The sequence below is a fragment of the Chaetodon trifascialis genome, chromosome 22 (assembly GCF_039877785.1).
Source record: "Chaetodon trifascialis isolate fChaTrf1 chromosome 22, fChaTrf1.hap1, whole genome shotgun sequence".
NCBI classification, from domain to species: domain Eukaryota; kingdom Metazoa; phylum Chordata; class Actinopteri; order Chaetodontiformes; family Chaetodontidae; genus Chaetodon; species Chaetodon trifascialis.
The window spans coordinates 15048409-15071278 of record NC_092077.1 but is presented as its reverse complement, the minus strand read 5'-3'; the positions used below and the strand labels follow the sequence as shown (position 1 = coordinate 15071278).

The 22870-nt window shown below is 41.8% G+C and overlaps 3 protein-coding genes across 3 annotated transcripts in view; all 3 read right to left on the bottom strand.

The window, feature by feature from the left end:
* Positions 1 to 4132, bottom strand: part of apaf1 (apoptotic peptidase activating factor 1) — a 43812-nt gene extending 39680 nt beyond the window's left edge. The window contains exons 1-9 of the mRNA XM_070992313.1: positions 3976 to 4132; positions 3107 to 3288; positions 2460 to 2649; positions 2148 to 2345; positions 1783 to 1972; positions 1348 to 1460; positions 1081 to 1212; positions 693 to 931; positions 410 to 577 (exon numbers count right to left, since the gene is read on the bottom strand). Of these exons, the coding sequence (XP_070848414.1) occupies positions 410 to 577; positions 693 to 931; positions 1081 to 1212; positions 1348 to 1460; positions 1783 to 1972; positions 2148 to 2345; positions 2460 to 2649; positions 3107 to 3250 (1374 nt within the window). The 5' untranslated portion in view covers positions 3251 to 3288; positions 3976 to 4132. The remainder of the gene's footprint in view (positions 1 to 409; positions 578 to 692; positions 932 to 1080; positions 1213 to 1347; positions 1461 to 1782; positions 1973 to 2147; positions 2346 to 2459; positions 2650 to 3106; positions 3289 to 3975) is intronic.
* Positions 4133 to 5388: 1256 nt separating this feature from the next.
* tcp11l2 (t-complex 11, testis-specific-like 2) lies at positions 5389 to 12614 on the bottom strand. Its single transcript, XM_070992406.1, has 10 exons — positions 12494 to 12614; positions 9845 to 10025; positions 9438 to 9570; positions 8761 to 8881; positions 8277 to 8500; positions 7999 to 8135; positions 7671 to 7846; positions 7143 to 7324; positions 6859 to 7031; positions 5389 to 6721 (listed from the first exon to the last, which is right to left on the bottom strand). The coding sequence occupies exons 2-10, from the start codon at positions 10011 to 10013 to the stop codon at positions 6459 to 6461; spliced, it is 1578 nt and encodes a 525-aa protein (XP_070848507.1). The 5' UTR covers positions 10014 to 10025; positions 12494 to 12614; the 3' UTR covers positions 5389 to 6458.
* A 3418-nt stretch (positions 12615 to 16032) lies between these two features.
* On the bottom strand, positions 16033 to 21171 carry LOC139350527 (4-galactosyl-N-acetylglucosaminide 3-alpha-L-fucosyltransferase 9-like). Its single transcript, XM_070991984.1, has 2 exons — positions 21161 to 21171; positions 16033 to 17216 (listed from the first exon to the last, which is right to left on the bottom strand). The coding sequence occupies exon 2, from the start codon at positions 17207 to 17209 to the stop codon at positions 16043 to 16045; it is 1167 nt and encodes a 388-aa protein (XP_070848085.1). The 5' UTR covers positions 17210 to 17216; positions 21161 to 21171; the 3' UTR covers positions 16033 to 16042.
* Positions 21172 to 22870: the final 1699 nt, after the last annotated feature.

The following is a 22870-nucleotide window of genomic DNA, read 5'->3' as shown; positions in this document are numbered from 1 at the left end:
TTCTTGTGTTTTTATCTATTGTTGATTTTATTTTGTACCTTTTTTCTCTTCTCTATATTTATTTTTTAACCTCTCCTTTTTATTCTGCTACTGTTGACAATTGAATTTTATTGCCGCAGGATAAATAAAGTCTTATCTTATCTTAAAACAATTAAACTCAACTAAAATATTCTGAAAAGACCAACAACAACAGGAGCTTCCTGTTTGAAAGCCTGAACGGCTGAACTGCTTTTTGGGATGAAGTAAAGTAGAAATAAAAGATACAGCAGCCAATCCTTTACAAAGCCAGGACGTCTTAGCTGCTGTAAAACCACTGCCTCACCTCTTAACGCCTCTTGCTTAATGGACACTTAACAAAAAGACTGAAGTCCAACAGTTTTAGGTCTTGCAAGCTTGCATTCAAACTTACCTCCAGCTGGGTGCGATTCTGCTCCACCAGGAAGTCCAGCTGGAGGTCATGGAGGTAGTACAGGTAGGGTTTATTATGGCTGTCCACAAAGAGCAGAGACTTGTTGACAAACTCCTCGAGAATGTCCTCCACCTCCTCCGGCTCCAAGTCCCACAGAACAGACAGCACCTGGGACAAAGAATAACACTCGAATTTGTAGTAATGGGACATGGTGGATTTCTTTCCAGCCTCAGCTGAGAGCAAATAACTGAAGAGGGTCATGTGACTTGATGCGCAGCCAAACCTTTGCAGGGACTTTGATGTCCTTCTCGAGCACAGTGAGGTCCTTGTAGAGCTCTCGATGCTCGTCAGGCAGGACTTCAATGCTGGCAGCCATGGCTTGATCGAGGGCGTCGTAGTCGTAAGACGATGACTTCCTTATACGCTTGAACTGCTTCTGCTGCAGCTGGTGGAGGTAGTAACGCCAACGGTTGGGTTTCTCTTTGAGCAGAGCCCCAATCAGGGACACTACCAGAGGGGAGCCTGGGATGGCGGCACAGAGAAGCAGAATTGTTTGAGTGTTAACCCTCTGAAGAGGCCTGTTTTCTTCTGGTCTTTATAATAATATTTCACCTCTATAAGCCAAATTGTGTGACAGTATTTGTAATTTATATTGGTAAACAAATACAGACCTTTACATTCTCTGACGATGCTGCGAGCCTCCTCAGGAAGTGCGTGAGTTTTAGTTTTCGTGTACAGAGCGAGGATCTCCAGTCCTTTGTTTTCATCCAGACCACTCTCCACTTCCACCTCATATTTAGCACCTTCAAAATAAAAGCACAGGTATGGAACATTTTTTGTCTTTTCCAGTGCGCAGTAAATAAAAATAATCACAGCAGGTTTAATTTGCTGAAGACTGTATGTGTACAGTGAGCGGAGGAAAAAAATAGGACACACACCGCTGACAGAATCAGTAAGACTTCTATTTCTGGTGGTCAGAAGTATCCGACAGTGAATATCAAACACCTTGAGAACTGTGCTGTCCCAGATGTCATCCAGAATCAGCAGCGCTCTGAAGCCGAAACAGACACAGACAAGAGTTCAAAGACAAGGAAACGGTGAAAAAGATTAACACACGTGAGTTTTAAGCTCATTACAGAATGTATTTGCACTGCATGTAGACAAAGTTGAGTAAATTACACACAAAATGGATCATCTAGTCTTGCAGTTATTAGCCCTACAACAATATATATACATGTATGTATTTATGTATTTGTATCTATATTTCAATCAACAAGCTCATTTTGGTATCTTGAACCAACAGCAGCATTTAAACAGTCACAATCCATCTGAAAAACACAAAGCAGATCATGTTTATCTGAACAAACAGCAACCTCGGATATCTGCGCAGCATGAGGAAGCGCAGACGCTCCTTGGCCTCGTCCAGGGAGTTGGGGGGCCGGTGGAGGGACTGGGAATCCAGGCTCTGCTCCAGCCGGAAGCACAACGACTGGATCTTAACCAGCAAGTCTGGTTTGTCCAGCTGGCCGATGGACAGCCAGTGGATCCCTCCAGGGAAGCACTCTGATGGAGGCATGGGGCGGGGGAGGGAAGAGACAGAAGTCAGAAAGGCGAGAAGCTACCAAACGTCCAGGGATATTACAGATTTTTTACATTTTCTCCATGTTTTTTCTTTCTTTTCATGCTTGACAGTTTCAAAGCAACATAGCATAGTGACAGCCAGTCCAAGATCATTCACCTTCGATGAGTCCATGGTGTCTGACGGCCTCAGCAGCCAGGACGGATTTGCCCGAGCCAGCCATGCCGAACACTGTGACCCAGCCAGGCTCCTTCTGCAGCCAGTAGAGCTTCTCCCTGACCCGGTTCACAAGTTCTGGCCTGCTGACAAACACCACGGGCCTCTGTGGGACGCCGCCTTCACTGAGCACTGTCTGGACTATTAGACAAAAAGGAAAGGGATTGACAGAGAGGACAGGAGACAGATTTCAAACTTGCACAAAATGACACTTTGGCAAATTAAAAATGTCAGGCAGCCTGTCACCTTTCTCACCATAAGGCGTGCAGTCGTCAGAGGAGCTCTTATGTGCATCAGCCGATAAGTGCGGTAGGTCCACGTGAAGCAGGCTGGCCAAATCATCGTATGTCTCCTTGACCAGGGCATTGTAGAAGGAGATGTAGGCACGGTTGTCCTTCCTCAGCAGCAGCTCCAGCAGGGCCACAGCCTGATCCTTCCTGGTGGGCTGGAGACAGAGAGTGACATTAGAGGCTTCATAATGTGCATTTTACATGCTGCTATTCAGAGAACGTACAATAAAAATAGAAATCTGAAAAAGGGTGACAGTTAATAGCTGAAAGACGGCTGAAAGGAGCCGCAAGTGATAAGGATGGTGAGGAGAGTTTTGTCTTGAACATCTTGAATTCCTGGACGTAAAAGGTAAAGTGGCAATATATAAAAATTAGATCAGGAGGACGGTGACTCGCTACATGCACTACAAAGGCCAAGAGGAGGAAAGGATTATGTAAATAGGTTGATAAAATGAAAGCTCATCACCTTAATAATACTTGGTGGCAAATATGCGTGAGCCAGTTTAAGTAAAAGGGTAAAGGAGACACAAAACTGAAGGAAGCGTTGTGTAACACTGGTTCCAAATTACAAACTATTCCCCCCTGACACTCCCACGTGAAGCAGAGGCTCACCTGGGTCCTGATCCTCTCCTCCTCATCCACAGTCAGCACGCCGTCACTGATCATGTGGTCCATCAGGTAGGACGGCTTGATGTCCTGCTCCAGTCTGTGGCGAACGCGCAGCAGACAGCTCCGCGCCCATTCCTCCAGCGCCATCTCTGCACAACACACCAACCATGCAGGTTCCTGCCGCACTGCAAATCAATGGAGGAGATGGAGGGAAGTTTGATGGACATCAGTATCTGGCCAAAAGTATGCGGACGCCCGAACCTTGCAACCACATGTGATTGTTATGTGATGTCTTTTACATTTGATCTAAATAAGTACAACGTAGTTGCCAGATAAATTAATAATGACAACATTTATTACAGCCCTGCATGAACAATGAAAATAGCTCCAGAATAAACAAGAGTACACTTGTAACTAACGACCTGCCGGAAATACAAAACGTAAAAAAGGGAACAGGAAGATACGGAAAGTGAAAATACCACAGAAGAAGTCAACAACACGGAACTGACATTTCACAAAGTTTAACCACCCTCCATTAATATTTTGCTCTAAAATAAGACAGACAAAAACAACAAAGTTTAGAAAGCGTAGCGACCTGGTTAATGAGGCGTTTGTCGATTAATTCCCTTTGACAGTTTCTAGTACAAACAAAATGGTGTGTGAGCACAGCTGGCTACTTCTGGACAGCTCTGAAGTGTTTGTCACTGGATATGAAGGCGAATATAAACACAGAATGAACTTAACGCCATACTTTATGGCGACCTTCCATCTTATCACCGTTTGCTTATTTCAGCACTTGTCTCGACAAGTTCAGTCCCTCCAACCTGCAACAGATAATGAAACAAATGAAGTAACCGCCGCCGAATACTTACGAATGTCTTCTTTTCTTTAACGAGGACGTTATTTGTTGAAGCGTAAATGGTTGTAAGGCGAAGCTACGTTTTAAGGAATCCAACGTGTCAGAAGGCAGTTAATTTCTCTGTAAGTGTTGTACTGTACGCCCAATTTTGAAAGGGAGCTTCCTGATTCACAACAATAACAACTACCCCGGTGTCAAGCAGCCAATTGCGCGGCGAGAATTAAACCACGTGAGTGGTGAGGTCATGGATTTGACGAATTTGGTAACTGGGCAAATTGATGTTGCCTTCAAAGAGTGCGTCTACGATCGGAAATAAGTGCTTCATTATTTAAATGCATTTTGGCGTATGTGATAATAACAACCATATAATAACTAAGAATGTCCCCAAAGACTTTTTTTGTTCGAATGGCGGTAGTTTGACTTGTAAAATCGAACAGGACAGAACTACTATGTGTTGCTGTTACAGAGGTGCTGTTGGAGAAATGCGCATGACTTTTGTCAGTTATTCATTTGTACATAGTTTGAACAAAAGCTGTACAGGACTTTTCTTCTAAATTCGTGACACAGTCTTCATGCTTTCAGTCTACGAAATATCACATTGATTGGCAAGTCAATGAAGTCTCCATTTGTGTTTGCAACTCCCCGCGGCAAAATTTCCGGACTGCAATTAAAGCTAACATTGCTGCCTAGTGACAGCAAGAGATGAGAGCATGTTGTTTATTCCACAGTGCAGTGATGCTCTGATAATGCTATTATAAGTACCTACAAATAGATTAACTGTGTAATCCTGTGGACAAATCAGCTCACTGGTACTGTCATTTCTGAATAAACATTTTGTCGATGGAAGTCTGTGAATCAAATTCCACCACTGTATCTCCATTTTAGAGAAAATATTTCTTACCTGATAATGATCTTGGTCCATATTTCATGAGTAAGGACACAAATCTCAAATGTTTTTCCAGGATGTTGATCCTAACTTTCCTGCTAACTTCAGCAACATTATCTGCAGGGATGTTCATGTTTTCTAAAAAATCTGAAGGTCCCCAGAGACAGATAATCCCTTTGCATTAATATGAAGTATTATGCTTTAATGCTATGAAGGTAAATATACCTCACCTTTTTATGTATATTTTTCTTTATATATTTCACCTGGTGGAGCATGTTCCTCATGTACCATGGCTCAGCCCTTAGCAACAGCTTGGCTCTGCTATTTAACAAAAGCCAAAACTGCCAAAAAATTATATAAAGAAGAAAAATTACCACACCTACATTTGTTGTTTTATGACTTTTAAGATACCAAGTGGAACGGTACGGCTGTATTTCTAAAAATATTGTGAATACAAATATTTGATATACTATACAGGAGTATGTTTAGCCAAAGTATACAGTGTAATTTACATATCATGTAATTCAGCAGGGGTCCATCATCTTTTTGATGTTTTATTCATGTAAACTTTCATGTAAAGAACATTTTTGTTTTGTGCATCATTGGGTCCACTGGAAATGTGGGACACACTTTTGACTTCAGCACCTTTCCAATACAGAGATATTGGAACAAAAACAGTAGCTCAAAATGTAACAAACATAGCGACTAAGTCAACATATCAAGTATTAGGCTGGCAGAGAGTAAGTGAAAGTATAGAACATTTATAGAACATCATAGAACACAAGTGACAAATATGCCAAAAAATTACTTAAGTAAAGCTAAAATGACTTAACCTCAACACAAAGACACTCATGCAGAAACCTTTTTTCCTTCCTCTGTAATTCTTTTCTTTTTTTTATTACTACCTCCATTTTTTTTTTTTTGCTCTATAGTAATATTAGTGGATTAAACAGAATACATAAAGTTTAGTTCTCTGGCTGATAACAAAGGTTTAAGGGAGAACAATCAAAAGCACTAATCTCACGGGAAAAGGGATATCTCGTGTTTTACAGTAACATGTTCAAAGGTGGTCACTGTTAACTGTAGTTACACTATATAGTTGCCTGTGATAAATAACTTGTTATATGTAAATAATCTCTGCTGTTTTTCTAAATATATAAGCTTCTTCCTCGTTGCTTCATAAAGCTTACCGTATCCTTTACACATACTACGGTTTTGCCCTTTTCCCCCGTGGACTCCCTTCAAAATAACAGTTTGACTGCAGACAAATTTATAATATAGGGATCACTCCTGGGTTCAGAAAGGGATCATTATAACACTTGTAACTTCCGGTGTGAGGCTGTAAATGTTCACAGGAGAGCACATGTCAGAACATTTGACACAAAGAACTCAGGTCACATCAAATGTCGACCACATAGTACCTACACTGCAGTGCAGCGCTGCGAAATGTAGCGGTAAAAACTACATTTATAATATGCTGAATGTAACTCCAACTATTGGAGCACGCTGCCTGAACAAACAGTAGTACAGCCTAGCTACTGAAGTACCTCAGCTTTAGCTATACCTAGAATCAAAAAGACTCCTTAGACAGCATGAGCCAAAGATTGGTTTTAACTGGAGGGGACAGATTCGTGAGCGGTGTCCTGAGGAGGGTTTGCTGCTGGTGGGTTGTTGCTGAACATCAGCTTCCTGATGATATCTGCGTAGAAAGGTCCATACACAGTCTTGTTGTAGTTGACCAGGGAGATGAACTTGGCTCCCAACAATGCTAGTTCAGGTTTGATGGCTGTCAGGCCGGCTGGTATCTGTTCAGATTCCACCCGGGATTTGGAATCAAAGATGAGCGCCTTGAAGTACTGCTGCACACGATCCTCTGCACAGGAATCAAGAGAATAAGGGAAATAGGTTAGAAAATGGCACAAAACTCTATGTTTGAGTAAAATAATTTGAGATCCTAGTCGTAGCTCGAGGCTCAGTTAAGCACACAGTCACTCCTGCTCACTCACTTACCAACAAGAGTGCAGATGGAATTGTCCTTCTGAGTGATGCTGCAGATCTGGCCCCTGAGGATGTCCTGCAGTGCTGGGGTCAGTGCAGGGTAGTCCCGCTCTGTTAGAGACTTGTTGAGCTCGCAGCAGATCTTAGCACTGACGCCCTCTAGTGCCTCTTCTAGGTTAAAGTTCCTAAAGACAGACAGACAGGAGAGTTCTGGTTTGAGCTCCAGAGAGTAAATAAAGAGCTGTGTGGTTGAACAAAGATTGTGGATTTAAGATGAATGAAAAAAGTGGACTGACGGGCTGTGCATCCCATCCAGGAGCACACTGGTCATCCTCTTCAGACGGTTGGACAGGAACGGCAGACCCTGGACAGGCCCTCCGATGGTGCTGTGGACAATGAGCAGCACCTCGTTCACCATCTGGCACTGCTGGAGCTGCTGCTGAATCTCTCGCAGGCGCATCTCATCAGTCATCAATGTCTAAAGCAGAACCAAAAAAAAACAAAACACAACCGTTTCGACATTTGTGAAATTCACTTATTTCTTGTCATTTTGCTGAGATTTAGATGAGAAGATGGATACCACTGTCACGCCCGTGTGCAAGTATGGAACTACAGCTGCCAGGTGATTCACTTAACTTGTGATAAAGACTGGAAACAGGGGGAAACAGCTAACCTATTTCTGTCCAAAGTTGAGAAATCCACCTGGCAACACCTCGAAAGCTCACTATTTGGCTCATGTTAACAACAAGACTCACCACCAAGAAATTGCCAGGCACCTAACATTACTCAAACAAATTACCAAAAACTATTTCTATGTGTCTTACCTCAGGCACTGTGTCCTTACTGTAGTCCCATGTCAGCATACGAAGGTAGGCAGTGTTGAGAATCTGAAAGGGCCCCAACACTGCTGGCTGTCCATTCTCCTGACCTTTGGGGACGGTGGCCGACTGCAGCTCCTCCACTGCTGACTTGATCCACGAGGTGGTGTGCATCAAAGCATCTGAGGACGTTTATCACAGTAATACTGACTGAGGAGTTTGTTCTTAATACTCTTTAAGATGCAGTGACCCAATAACTGAGTGTGCTATGCTATGCTATTACACAGCAGATAACACGTGCTGTAACAGTCGTGTTGTGTTGTTGTGCACTCACTGGGTGTTTTGTCCAGGATAATTTGAAACTTTTCCCTCTCATACACGGCACCTTCTCTCTGCAGCACAATCCTCAGAATTTCTATTGAATTGTTGGCCATGTCAATATTCATCAGGTCCAGCACGCGGAAGATCTCTCTGATGTAAATAAAAAAAAAAGAGAGAGAGAGAAGAGCAGCTGTGATTAAATAAAACAGTTCATGTATTCTCATAGACAGAATCCAATCTCTGGTAATACACATAAATGTGTTTAAATACCTTTAGTGAATGTGTACTTACCTGAACAGTGTCACTATGTTATCTGGGTTTTCGCGGAGCTTCTCGATGTCACCATCCCTGATTGGTGCACATATCTTGCCCATGGTGGTGATAATGTAAGAGGCAAGCTTCTGGATGTCCACGGCATTGTTGTCAGCCTGCTGACGAATCAGGTCTATGTCCAGCACCTCCATGATCTGGGTCCTCATCCGATTGGCACCCGGGTTAATGAGTGACAGCAAGATCTGTGCAGGAAAAGGATTATTTACATGATGCTGCTTGATTTGTAGCTGCTTTTCTACAAAAGGATCTTTAAATTTCAAGTTCAAGTTACTTGACTGTCCCCCAATGTGGTATTTTGTTGTGCAGCAGATAGTATAGTTTAAGTAGTAAAGAAGTGGTCAATTTTCAGAGGATAATGAAAAGTGCTGCAAATCAACATGAGGAAATGTCAGTCAGAGCATTTAAGTCCTTTCTAGTGAAACATCAGACTGTGTGTACTGACCTCTCTGATATCCTCCAATAACAAGATGGCGTGGCCGTACTCAGGCGGGTCATCGTTCAGCTCAGACTCCAGCCTGTTCCAGTAGGTCTTGTGGAGGGTGTTCTTCACCGTATTCCAGATACTAAAAAAAGAAACGAGGGATTTAGTTTGGCTGAATATATTATCTGTCTGCCCATTTTTCTAAATGGGCTTTGGCTGGTGAAAAGGAAGGAAGTGCAATTACTCAAGAACTGTAAATAAGTACAATGTTGAGGTACTTGTACTTGAGTATTTCCATTTTCTGCTGCTTTATACTTGTACTCCACTACAATTCAGAGCCTGTTGGCTGTTGGTTAATCTAAACCAGCCACAGCAGTTCCCCTTCGTTGATACAGTTTGATAAAGGCTGTCATGATATTTGAAGCCATGCTCCTCAGCTTATTTAATAATTGATTCACTTGCAGTTTGGCCACACCTAATGGTGTCTCTTTGGATTTCCGCTGTCTCGTGTTCCTTTGAAAACTCACATATCAGCGTCGACTGCCAGTCCCCTTTTACGGCTACTCCACAGTCGACATAGTAACGCTGTCCATGACACACAATAAGCAGCTCTCTCTGGTATTTACGTTCATCTATAATCCACAAAAAGTGATCAGGGTGTGAGCAAATGGAGACCCAAAATCTTTCTCATAGTATACCAGTTCTGAGGTAGGCTGGGTTGTTCCAGATGGAAGTTGGAGTTCACACTGATCTCATGGGCAAGGCGGAGATTGAACAGGTCATTGGCAGCCTCCATGACTTCATCCAGGGTTAAGACTATTGGCGGGCTTGCTGTGGTAACCAAACACGGAACACGCTTCGTAATTAGACGAATAAGAACTTAAACAAAGACAATGGGCACACAAACTCAACTGTTGATAACAGTGCAGATAACAGATAACATTCAGGCTCTGAAACTCAAAGTGTGAACCACATAGCACTGTAAATGTGATTTTTCAAAGTGAAGTAGCAAAAGCAACTACAAAGCCTTTCCTGACACAGGAAGACAATCGTGGACACAGACATGAAAACGGTCAGTCAGAGGCGGTCCCCAGAGCAAACTCACAGGAGGGAGTGCAGTGCTTGCTGGAGCCGTCGCTAGTGAAGCTTTCACGGGAACACTCCAGGTCGCTGGTCGACGTCATGCTGTCATAGCGCTCCGACGACGACTCCACATCACTGCCTTGGTCCTCGCCGCTGGACGCTGAGGCGGGTCGCTCATCATTTAGAGGCATTTTGGACTACAGCTGCACATGAGAAGTTGGTTATAACCATTAGCTTGCTGACTCTCACTTTGGCAGAAAGCCACTGGATTTCCTTACGCTTTGTTTAACACTCAGCAAGTCACGAGTTGATGGGTATTTTCCTGCTTTCACAGGAGCACAGGAACAGGTGTACACATTAAGTGGAGGTTTATCATTCTATCCTTTGTTTGGATGCTGTTGTTAAGAAGGCAAACAGGAGCTGCCACAACATTAAAAGATCCCTGAAATTTGACGTCTGCTGAAATTCTGAATTTTTCGCAAAAAGACCCAAACCCACAATGACTTAATCCGACAAACAAGTACTGTCCGTGTTGCCAAAGCCTGATGAAACTTTTTATTTGAGCCACAGTTAAACTATTAAAAACAACTCGACGTGCCGCCTGTGCAGTGGACTGAGAGTCTTTTCCTGGGATTTGCTGCCAACAACAAAACTATCAACTGCCAAATCTTTTAAAAGGAATTTCTAATGAAAAAAAGAGTTGAGTGAGAAGACAACAAATTAAGTAAACTTCACCTTAGCCTTTCTGTGCTTGTATGAGCAAGTATTTCCTGTTGCTAAGGCTGTTAACAGTGTGTAACAAAAACACCAGACACTCACACTCAGTTAAACAGTTGGCAGGCCAGTCTCCATGGGAATGGAGGCAGCTGCCTTGCGGCACAGCTCTGAATGTCAACATCTTATTATCTTAATATTAAACTCAGTGACTGTGCATGAAGCAATCCACTGGAAAAATACTGTCTGGTGATTCAGTGAGTGTTAACTGCCACAAGGGTAAACAACATTATCAAAAGTCAGGACACAAACAGAATCCACTTCCAGAACTAGGTTTGAACAATAGCTTGTATTCCTTGAGGACCGGAAAGGACACGGCGTCCAGGCCTATCTGAGATCAGTTGTTTTTCCAGGGCAACATGGGACAACAGAACGACTTTTCACCTTCAAAACGATCCAGTTATACCTGTTTCTGTGTTGATAAGAATAAGAAGGGAATGTTAGTGAGAAAACACAAAGTAAAGCCAAATGGGAATGAATTCAGGCACTCAGATGTCATGAAATGCCATGGAACTTGTTGGAACATGTTCTTAACATACCACAACTGGTTAAACGAAACACACAGAAATGTATCATGATTACTGTAACACCTTTAATTAAGTAGGCCTGTGCCTGTCTAATATTATCTGAGACATACAGTGCTAGCAGGGTGACCCTTGGGTGTTCCTGTCCCTGGTCTCAGTTATCTACTGCCAAAAATGAATACACACTCCCTCGCTGCTCTTTTGGTTTAAAGATAGCTCGAGGGGTGAGGGTGGAGGGGTGTGGGGAGCGTGTGACTTCCGTGTACCCCCTGCTCATTCATTACATCATCTGCTAGACTTGACAGCTAGGTCACAGCAACGCAGCAGGCCAATTTTCAGAGATTATCCACAGCGATGGGAGCAGGACAGTCCAGAAAACTGATTACGGATTACATCGACTCTGTCATCTGCTGCTCCGTTATGAGAAATCCTCTTAAAGCAGTCTGAATGTTAGGCAAAATAAAAGTCAGTATGTTGTTGCAACTAACCCATAAAGCCAAAGCAGAATGAAAAACATATATGTCTAGAGAGTGGATTTGTAAAAACATCTGGAATAATGTTTTGATTCAGAATGCACTGTACACTGTTGTATACAGCACTGGAATGCAATCAGCTGATAACAATGCGTCTGCATGAATAGCTGGATAAATGTCATATGCGCAAAAGCGTAGAGGAAATATCGTTTCCTGTACAGGTCTTCTGGTATAGACTGCTACAGCAACTCCTGAAGAAACAAAGACAGCCTGCTGGGATCCAGATTTGACTGCAGTATAATGTAAACAAAGCAGCGGCTCGCGGAGGCTGGGCTAACTACAAGGGGACTCTCGTGATTGGCTGCAGCCTTCTGTTTCTCACTCCTACATGGAAAATGTCTGGTTAAATTGATATGCACATGGATGAAAAAAAAAAAAATTATCCACACACGCGTCAGAGGTGGTTACACGTGATCTGAGCAGCAGACCAAAACAACTCCATACACATGTAAAACGGTACTTTGAAATTCAACGTTCAACAGCCCAAACATATACAGCTGACATTATATACGTTAACCTGCGATCTTACTGCAGAGGACGTTGGTTGTAGATAACTGTCAAACTCACTGTTAGCAGGGTTAACACGGCACTCTTTGTTACTCGACCAAACGCTATGGTTATGACAACCGAGCATAAACCACGAACTTGACTAATTCTACGTATAGATACCCTTCGACATTAGCGCTGACATGCTAGCTGGAGCCTTCGACGACTGTATGTAAGTTTCCGCTTCGCAGCAAAAAGCCAAACTCAAATGGACGTAAAAGTTGGCGACAGGAGCAGCCGAGTGATTCACAATTACAATTACAGTAAAATCTAGGAAACAAATGCGACTTGTACCTCATTCAAGCATCCGGAAAGGGAGACTGACACCAAAAATAGCTCAGCTTTGAAATGAAGGTTCGTCGTCTTCCCGTACGGCTTGTCTTGTTTAAAGACCTTCGTTACCCCTTCGTTCTTTGACAACAAACAGGCGAAACCATTGATATATATGGGTGCTCACTCGCCGTGTAAGGGCGAACACAAGGTTTATGATTAAGATTCAATTGTTTTGACTAACGATTCAAGTTTAAAACGGGTACTCATAAAACTAAATGCAGATATTTAGCACGGGAAAGGCGATATGATGCAACATTATCCACTGTACCACCCTTGGTTCAAATGGTATGCTCCACACTGCTTCACGTGGACCGTCTTTGTTTACGGATGTGACCTCAGTGTGTGAGTGTGTCTGAACCATATTAAGGACATTATGGGAACAAAGCTTAGTTATATGCTACTTTATATTATATTTCATGTTATCATTTTAGGGTTAAGACTTGTAATTAATAGAAATAATAGTAATGATGGTGATGATAGTAGTAGTAATAATAATAATAATAATAATAATAATAGAAAGAAGAAAAAAGAGAAGAATGACAATAACAATAACTTTAATTCTTTATCACAAAACACAAGTATTTATGTAAAAGTAAATATTTGTGAAAATTTTCAATAAAATAAGGACGAGTATAATAAAAATAAGATACATGCAATTGAAAAAAAAAAAAAAGACAAAATCATGATCAAAAGATGTTTAAGTGTCTACAACTCCCTTTCAGACCCTTAGAGTGGTTATGGTTCAGCCAAAAGGTATTTTTCACAACAAACACTTTAACTTGTGCTAGTAGGAAAAACACAAGAGTTACTGATAATATTAAGGATGGCTCCATATTATTCAAGTATCCCATTAAGCCATGACAGCATGACAGTGCGTCAGTATACATAATACCATGGCCCTGAAATTGAAGCAGCTAAATATAATTCAGTCATCATTTTGTTATCATTTAACACTTGTGCTTTTCTTACTGTGACATATCTTTCACGACAAATCCCTATGGTTGGGTTAAGGCATGGTTGTGGTTAAAATTTAAAGAATGAATGTGAGTTCATGTGATGTCACTCCAAGTCACAAAAACACCAATATGTGCCTGTGCGTGCCATTGCAAATAGGTCACCACAACTGCTGAAACTATGTGTTATATTGATGCCACAATTAAAATCACCACAGAAATTTGGCGTTTGAACTGAGAGTGAAAGATTGCATTGGCCTCATTTCAGCAAATAGACTGTGGTTGCTGTCTCACAGGGCGGAAGATGGAGTATGAGTTATTATTGCCAGTGGTCACAAGATGGAGTTTCTAGAACTAGGCATGCATTTATTTCTCAATACAATCCACTGGACAATACGACAGTGTTACAAAAAATAAATTAATAAAAAAACAACAAAACATAAAAGCCTGTTTCTTTATACTTTAGAGATCTATTTCCTAAGATGGAAAGTTAAGAGAATTTCTTCTTCTTCTTCTCTTTGCTGTTTATTCATCAGACCTTGCAGAGGCACAGATGAAGACTGCATAGACAACCATGGGAATCTATTTGAAAGAGGATGCTGGAGGAGAGCCTGTTGAAGATTCTGCTGCCACATTGGAGTTATTTTAGATATTTAATTGCCATATATCCTAACCGCAGATGAGGACCCCTCAGATGCCATACAGAAAACAGAAAAGTACATGAGGGGGGCCTTGCTGGCGAGTGGCATTCTCCCTGACTGGATGAACTGATCAATATTCCAGGCACAATATGCTGTGTATCCACAGTAAAAGATGTGTAGTCAGTGGACTGCCAAAACCCAGCAGACAGTAGGCAAATTGTTGACTTCTACAATGAATATAAGATACAGTTTATTGGCTGCATGCAGAGAATAAAGTCCTGAGATAGCTGTCCCCACAACACGTCCATCATCCATCCATCTTACTTCAGATTCCATCACAGTAGAAACAAATCTGCAGCTTTCCAACATGAGTTGAAATTTCACTCCTAATATCAGTGTGAATTTGAAATAAAATCACATGACCAACTGGCATTAAAATGTATTTTCCACTCAGAATTGAGACTGCTGAGTTGCAATTTATGACACATGAAAGTGTTAATACGTGATGCAGAAATCAGTGGAAATTAAATGAGAAATTAAATTCTTGATTCAAGAAATTCAATTCAACCTGTTGCTGATTATGAAATGAGGACACATGACATTACATTTTTGATATCAAATCAATGTCAGGTGGTTTGGTCCACCTAGAAATGTACAACCAATTCATTTCAAAATGAAAATACATCTACTTAATTGTTTATGCATTTTACACAACTAATGATGATTTGCATAATGTACAATTAAAGCTTAGATAAAGAACATAGAACATATCATCTCTTCCCTCTTCTTTAGCCATGCAGACAGGATTTGTGTCTCTGAGAAACATGTTTCAACACTAAGAACAATGAAAACAACATTGCATCCACCTCCGTTGTTTTGGAGTGGCAGCAGCCATGGAACAACATCCACAAAGCAGTGAAAACAATATCATGATATGACAAAGAGTGTTTGTGTTTGTCAGTGACGTCTGAAATAACCATGTAACACAATACAATGATTCAACATCCTCTATGTTGATCCGGACAAAATGCAGCTTTGTCCTAAAATAACTTTATAAGCACAGTGCAAAAGTTATAATGTACAATATATCTGCAATATATGAAATGTGAAGCTGGCCTGTGAAACTACATGCACAACCACTGAATCCAAGGTTAGTTAGGTAAGAAATATCTGATGGCAGTGCGTTTGTAGAAAATTCAGACAATTCAGGAGGAATTGCTGTTCTTTGTTACTGTTACTGCACCACGCTTCCTACTCATCTCCCAAAGACAAAAACACTGAGACGTTTCAGCTCATTCAAAAGTCTGCAGAACCAAGTGTAGAGGGCACATTGGTCCACTTCTAGCTGCTCTGCAGTGGCTTGCTGAAACATTTAGAATTGATTTTATGGTCCTCCTCTTTGTATGCAAAGTCCTTAATGGACTAGGACCAAGCTACATTACTAACTCCCTTGTTCACTATTTGTCTTCAAGAAGACAGCCATAATCTGCTGCTGGTTTATTGGAGGTTCCCAGAAACAGCTGAAAGAAAATCCAGGATACAGCCTTTGTGTATTACGCCCCAAAGTTTTGGAACACTCTTACTCATCGATATGAGGGAAACCAGCTTGCTAAATATTTTTTAAAAGAAAGCTAAAAACGTATCTCTTCAGTTTAGCCTTTAACTAGCTATGACCTTCTTGCTAACGGCCTGAAACTTGACAGGCCTGGGTTTTATTCATTTTCTATCCCTGTTTTTATTCATTGAGTCATTCTGTCTTTTTTATGTGAAGCACTTGGTTCATGTGTTGTTGTAAAGCACTCACATGCTGCATTTCTTGTATGAAAGGTGTTATACAAGTAAATGTTTTTTTTTAATATTATCATTCCTATTCAGTCAGTCAATGTCCCAGGCTGAAATGTGCTCCTTTTGTTCTGTTAACCCCAGTACCATTTGTTAAGATCACAAAAAGCTTCATAACCCCTGTGGTTTTGTAAGTAACTACAAGTTCTGCAAGCATGTTCTCTGCCAAACTCAGACACTGTGACTTTAAACCTGCTTGCCCAGTTAAAGTATTTAACGTATTCAGAATTGTTTTGGTCAAGGTAAAGTAGCCACTCTGCGAGCTCCTTTGGAGTGGAAAAGTCCTCGACATGAATGAAAGAATCTCCTGGGATATGGTCCTCATAGTTTTGTCTTGAAGGGCCCAGAACTATTGGTACAGTTCCTAAACTCATAGGTCCATATAACTTCTCCGTGATGTAGTCTTTGTAAATTGAGTTTTCAAAGGAGAGGTAGAATTTACAGCTAGAAACTATCTTTACATAGTCTTGTTCACTGAGATCTTGGCCAAATGCGTTTCCATAAGCATGAATCGCGATGTAGTTTTTCAATTTATTGTAGAACTGAACTCTCTTAAAGCGCCGGTTCCAGTTGCTCACAATCCAGCAGACCAGCTTGTCCTTTGCTGGTAATTTGAAACTCTCATCTTCAGATGTCAGTGGCGCAAGATACCCATAAGGCACAGGAATATCTGCATCAAGCCGATAACTGCATGTCAAGTTGAATAAATGATTAACCTCAGAGATTGGAGCTGAGTTTGCAGGTGACTCCATATTTGTCCACACCCATTTCTGAAAGCAGGGACGTGGCTCTCTTGGTAAGCTTGCTGGATTGTCATAAATGTCCCTGTGGTGGAAGAGAACCCCGTGGGCCTTATGGTACAGAGACTTGTCATCTGTCAAGTGGCACTTTGTGATGTTAAAAGTACTGCAGCTGACGTCAAACTTTTGCCCAAATGGCCACATCCAGATCAATAAAATAGTATCAGGCTCAGCATCCACTGCTGCAGTCTGGACCTTCTGGGTGTCATTGTGATGTGAGTCAATGTGCAGCTCTGTGGAGCAGTTTGAGTCCAGGATCTGTGGTCCCTCTGCACACACAACCGTAGGACAGCAGTGACGGCCTCTCTCCATGTAAAGGGCATAAGTGGGGAACTTGAAGTAAAGGTTGTATGTGAAGAAAACAACGAGAAAACACCACACCACCAGGCTGCTGAAGACAACTGGGCGCACAGAAGTCCACTGGAAGGCTGAAAAGAACATGGCTCACCTTTGGAGAGAAAATAGAGCGGTGTGTTATGGGAAAATTACACACAGGTACTAAAGGCATTAAACACAGGTAATTTCTGCAATTAGAGTAGTCAAGTTTCGAAAATAAATTTGATATCACAAAGTCATTGGAAAGGGAAATCATTTACTGACACTGCCATGTTAGCTGCCACTACATTTGCCAGAAGGGCATGCCAAAAAAAATACTGATGGTAAGTCAATGCAATGCTACCTAGCAGCTAGCTGTCACCCAAAGCCCTTAATTATGCAGAACTTTAAACCTTAACCTTAAGCACAGTTATCATGAACAAGGGCATCAGCTATAAAGACCAGAACCGTCCTCTGTTCCAGACTGTAAACGTGTTTATTTCTGCTGTAAAGTTAATGTGGAGGTCTGTGGGATTGCCTCACTTACGAAGCCAGCCTCATGTGAAAAGCCTCATTCGCGGAAATGCAGTTTTTGGCGCCTGCATGTTGACGTCATTTTTCAGCCCCGGAGGTTGCCGCTGAGTGAAGACTCGGTTTGGTCAGTGTCGTTAGGTTAAGCTTCAGGTCATGTTAAGGCTAGCGATAGGCAAGCGGGGCTATGATTAGAGTTCGGGGAAGTCTCCAGGAAATGAATGTAAGCAAATGAAATGACGATGGAAACATTATTATGTGAGTGAGTGAGTGAGTGAGTGAGTGAGTGAGTGAGTGAGTGAGTGAGTGAGTGAGTGAGAACCCATCACCTGAAACCAAATGACTCCTGACTAAAAAATGCACTAAAATGAATTCCTGTGAAAACTGATGAAATGTTTCTGAATCCATTTGTGCTGTATGTAGTGAGTAGTATCTAACAGGTGTGTGGGTGTGACAGAAATTTCAGTCAAGTGTTTGGTAAGCAGCATGATCTAATCAACTGATCTGAATGTGTGTATTAGTGTGCTGCACTTAAGGGGACTTTGGGGTTACTATTGTGATGGTAAGTGCTTGCTTTCTTCTGAGTCAGACCAGGATTTGAGCTGAGAGAAACCTCTCGAACTCTGTCTTATCAAAGACCGTGACTAGCAACGCCTAAATTATTAGACTCACGAGAAGACTCCGCTGAATGCAGGGATACATTTGATTCGTTTGTGGCATCAAAAATGTCGAAAATAGAGCGAGTTAACTCATGAGACCATGGCACAAAGTGTGTGTTAGGTTTGCTTAGTGAAGGAAGACAAAATTGCCTCTGTTCTGGCAAAAATTGTGTGTGAAGATGGAAATATCTGGCAACTTTTTAACACCCTCTACCACTCCAGCCTCTGTCCATTCTGTCCATTATTTCAAATGAGAAAAAAATGACCATCAAAATGTTGAATATTTTGGAAATAATGAAAGCTATGAATGCAAAAAGAAATGGCCTGAATGTCCTCATTGAGCTGAATGGCAAAAACATGGCAGAAACATTATAATCTGTACAACATGCAGTTGGATTGCTTTCACAAATATCCCCCCAACAAGTCAAGAAATGGCTCTGTAGTTTTGAACATGTGCTTCTAGCGGGCATCTCAGAAAACAAACCTCTGTCAGGTGCACAGCTACGGAAAGCTCATATTGTCGTCTAAAAAACAAAAAAACGTACACTGTATGTTGGCCTGGCCCATGCTGCACAGAAGTCTGCTTTCAAACTTCAGAAAAGCATTCTCATGAACGAACTGTCGCCTCTGAACATGACAAGCTGTTTCAACAATGACGGGCTATGACAAATGAAATCCATCCACAGTGTTCTGCTGAGAATTAAGCGAGAAAAACTACAAATAATAAATTGTTAAACTGGGATTACAGGAAAAGCTCCCTTGCCGCTAGGCTAATTTATTTAAGACATGGGCTTAAGCTTATAAAATTAGCATCTTGTGGTTAACAGTGTGAGTTATCGCTGAGCCGAAATTTGTACTACTGTTAAACGTCGATGCCGTTAAGCCATGCTTTATGTGTGTTAATGGATTAAAGAATTCAGGATTCAGAAAAACAAACAAACATGTTTTTGTTGTACAACAGAACCGGTTGGAAAGAAGATAACTGAAAGGTGTATTAATACTTGGTACTTCCCGGTGTGGTAAAACAGGCTATCATGCACATGTTTGGCCCCTATGATTGATCTACATCCTGCATTCTGGGCAATTCAATGTTTTTTTTTTGTCATTGTGGGTAAGCTCTATTGAAACAAGTGGCCAATGTCTAAAATGCTCTTTCAATAAACCTGTTCCCTCTAATTTCTACTTGTGTTGGAGCCTCCTTAGGCTCCTGTCCTCCCAGTTCTTCCAGCACACAAATCTTATTATAGTCCACCCCACATGCCTTGTTGCTTATGTGTTATGACAAATTAGGAATGGAAGAACAGCACATGACCTGTTGTTTATGTGTAAATACAGAGTGAGAAAGGGAAAGCAGCATGAAGCTCACTGTTGCTTTGTAATTACAGAGTGAGGAGAGAACAGTGGATACTCCAGCCTGCACCCCTGAAGTCCTGTCTAATGACCGGTGACAAAGGGATCATTAATAACTGTCTGCAGGCCTCATTCTGCTTGTGCAACTGTAAGACAGCCAATAAAGACGTATTAAACATTCGAGTTTAGCTATGTTTGATCCACGTTAGATCAGTGTCTTGTGTTATTTTCCATAGCTGCGCACTTCAGGGAGGTTAACTTTGTTTTCTACTGCAGCCCCTTATGAGCTACTGCAGTGCTGGATGAACTAAGAATAGACCCAACTATAAACTTGGTTGTATTCCAAAGAATAGAACGAGGGAGAAGACAAATCCCCGGAGTGTGGGTGTAGCTAGCCGGCCAAAGGCACATCTGTAAGACATGATTGTCACAACTGCCTTGAGAAAAAGAGCAAAGGCATTGTTTTTATTTTACGTTATCTATCATATAACAGAGAAACAGCCCATGTTATCTCTACTGAAGAGGCAGTTGTTGTCAACTGCTTTGTTTACCAGTACCAGAGCCCTGGAAATAGCCAGTGTTGAGAAGACTTTAAAGGCCTAGTATATGTTTTCCCCTTTTCTCTGAAATACCCAACTGTAACTTCTTTCTTCCGCTGTCTTGCCCACCCACATTTAGGTACCAGTGGGAATGGGTATGCGTTTCATAAGTGCTGATTCATTGAACAAAACTGCAAACTCTGAGGAATTACACAGCAAATATTGGGATATTACAGTACAAATTGCGCTCTTGTGCAGCCTTACTGAAAAGTGCAAGGAGCCTAACTTTGGAAATGCGTCTATATTTGCGTCTTTTTTGGTGCCTATGTGCCTTTTTCGTCATTGTATCAAATGGAAACTGATAGAAGCACAATTAACAGCAGCCATGACGGCACATTTCGAGCAACGGGACATTGGACTCAAGTCCCCTTCAGGGTCTATCTCTGCCCGCTGCAACATAACCCCCCTCCCCTGTAATCAGTGGCTGGCTACACCCAACGGAGCGTCACTGCTGATATGCGCCTTCTTCCGCTCCACAAGCGTAAAAATAAACCTTTTGCCCAATTATAGGGCTTCTTCTTTTCGATTTTTTTTAACGCGAGGTGATCGTGACGTTTTTATAAAAACCACCGGTGTTCAGGAAATGAGTCTGGCGCTCAGGCAAATTGGTTTTGACTGTTTTTATTATTCACAGTTTCCTGCCCCCCTGCGTCCTTTGATTTTATACTAGCTGACAGAGATTGAAGAAGTAAGACTGAATGACAGGGGAATGCTAAAAGTTTGGTGAATTTAAAACTAAGAAAAAAAGATTAGGGATCAAAGGTTGTTGACCTGTTGTTGTAATCCCCGACGAGCTTCAGAAACAGTCCTACTGTTATCGGCTACTTTCTATCACACGGGGTTTCCGGGTCTTGACCACCCCGTCGGCATATGGAAGATCCTTGCTTATAATCCTTATCCCTCACATATCCAACAATAGGCTGCAGATGCTAACTTACCCATAGGTCCAGTGCACAAGCTCGGCGGAAAAAAAAAAGTTTCACAGCTCCGTGCGGGCTCCAGAAAATGAAGACACAACCGCGAAGCTGAGCGTCTTCTTTCGCCTGCTCGTCGCACAGCCCTCCGCCGTCCGCGCGCCGCAGGTGAAGCCAGGAAAAAGATGCATTCCGCGGCACGCGCTCCACGTTACGCCTTTAATGTAAAGCCAACGCGATGTGCTGTTTCCGTTTACCTGTGAATTTTTACCCAAACTGAACCATCCCTCTGTGACACACCCATCGAGAGACTGACGTCGGAATGGCTGGTCTTCAACCTCACTGACATAATTGCTCAATAGAAATATGACACTGATGCGTGGAGAGGGCTGCGCACGCAGGAAAAACTCTGACCCCAGATTTGTTCAGAACAGTGGCATGAGATGTTTAACACCTCACCCAGATATGATATCCTTTCAAGCTCTTAGAGGTTGATAAAACTACTTTGACGTCCACCATAAGAGGCCATTGACGCACAATCTCACCTTGAAGTAGAGAACTGCATTATGGGATGCTGCTTTACGGATAAAAAGGTGTTGTTCTTGTCTTTAAATAGCCAAAACTGTTTCCTTTGACAGACAGAAAGTGTAGGCTTAAGAAGTGGAATCTTTTTCCAATTTCAGAAAGACCATTTCAGATACATTTCTGCCAGACAAATGCTCATTATGCAGGTTTCAGTTTTCGGAAATATAATTAATCACAAACATGACAGTTCGTTACAAAACGATCACTGCAATAATTAAAAATCCTATTTATAGATTCCACTTTGGCCACCTTGCTGGTTAGTGACTCTGGATAAACTGATCACTATTCCTCTTAATGTGAAAGGTTCTGTGTCCACAGTAAAGGAAGTACCTTGACAGAGGACAGAAACTGCAGCAGTCAGCAGGTAAATTATTGACTGTAAGATACAGTTTGTCTTTTTACAAAAAACAGGTAGAACAGGCTTATCGTCCTCCCAGTCATCCATCACAATAAACAAACCTGGAGCTTTTTCTTTTTTCTTTTTTCTTTTTTTGCATGAGTTCAAACTGAGTTCAGAGTCATGTCTGAAATTGTAATCACCATAGATTTCACACAAAAAACAGAGGGAGCAGCTGGAAGCGACAAAAATGAACAAAATGTGTAATCATTCTAACTTAACACAAGTAGCTCACGCATCAAGAAAGTGCAAATATAAAGAAGGAAGACGCACATTTTTACTCAGACAAACAGTTGTTGGCAGCTCAGCGTTCAGCTGCAGATAGTGAAAGGGCTCACACCTGAGCTTCATCTCTGTACAGGGTCTGATCAAGCCAGGCCCCTCCCACTTCCGGCTCCTCCTCCACACCTGGAGAAGCCTCTCACCGGGGAGGACACATAAGAGAGGAGGAGTTGGAGGACGTGAGGCGACCTTCCGTGGTCATTAGAGCGACGTCAGTTAAATACGACCTGAGGCGCAGCTTCATGGTCTGTTTTGTCTCTGTGTTATGATCTGTCAAATTAACATAACAGTGTTCATGACCATTTTTATTTATTTCGTATTATTTTATAATATACATAGCAAGATAGGGACAGTTATACAAAACTTGAACACATGAATCAATCAATGGTGGAAATTAGCAACCAAATATAACCATGAAACAAACGAGGAGTCCAATAAACCAAGAAGAGACATAAAGGAGCAAGGTAGGG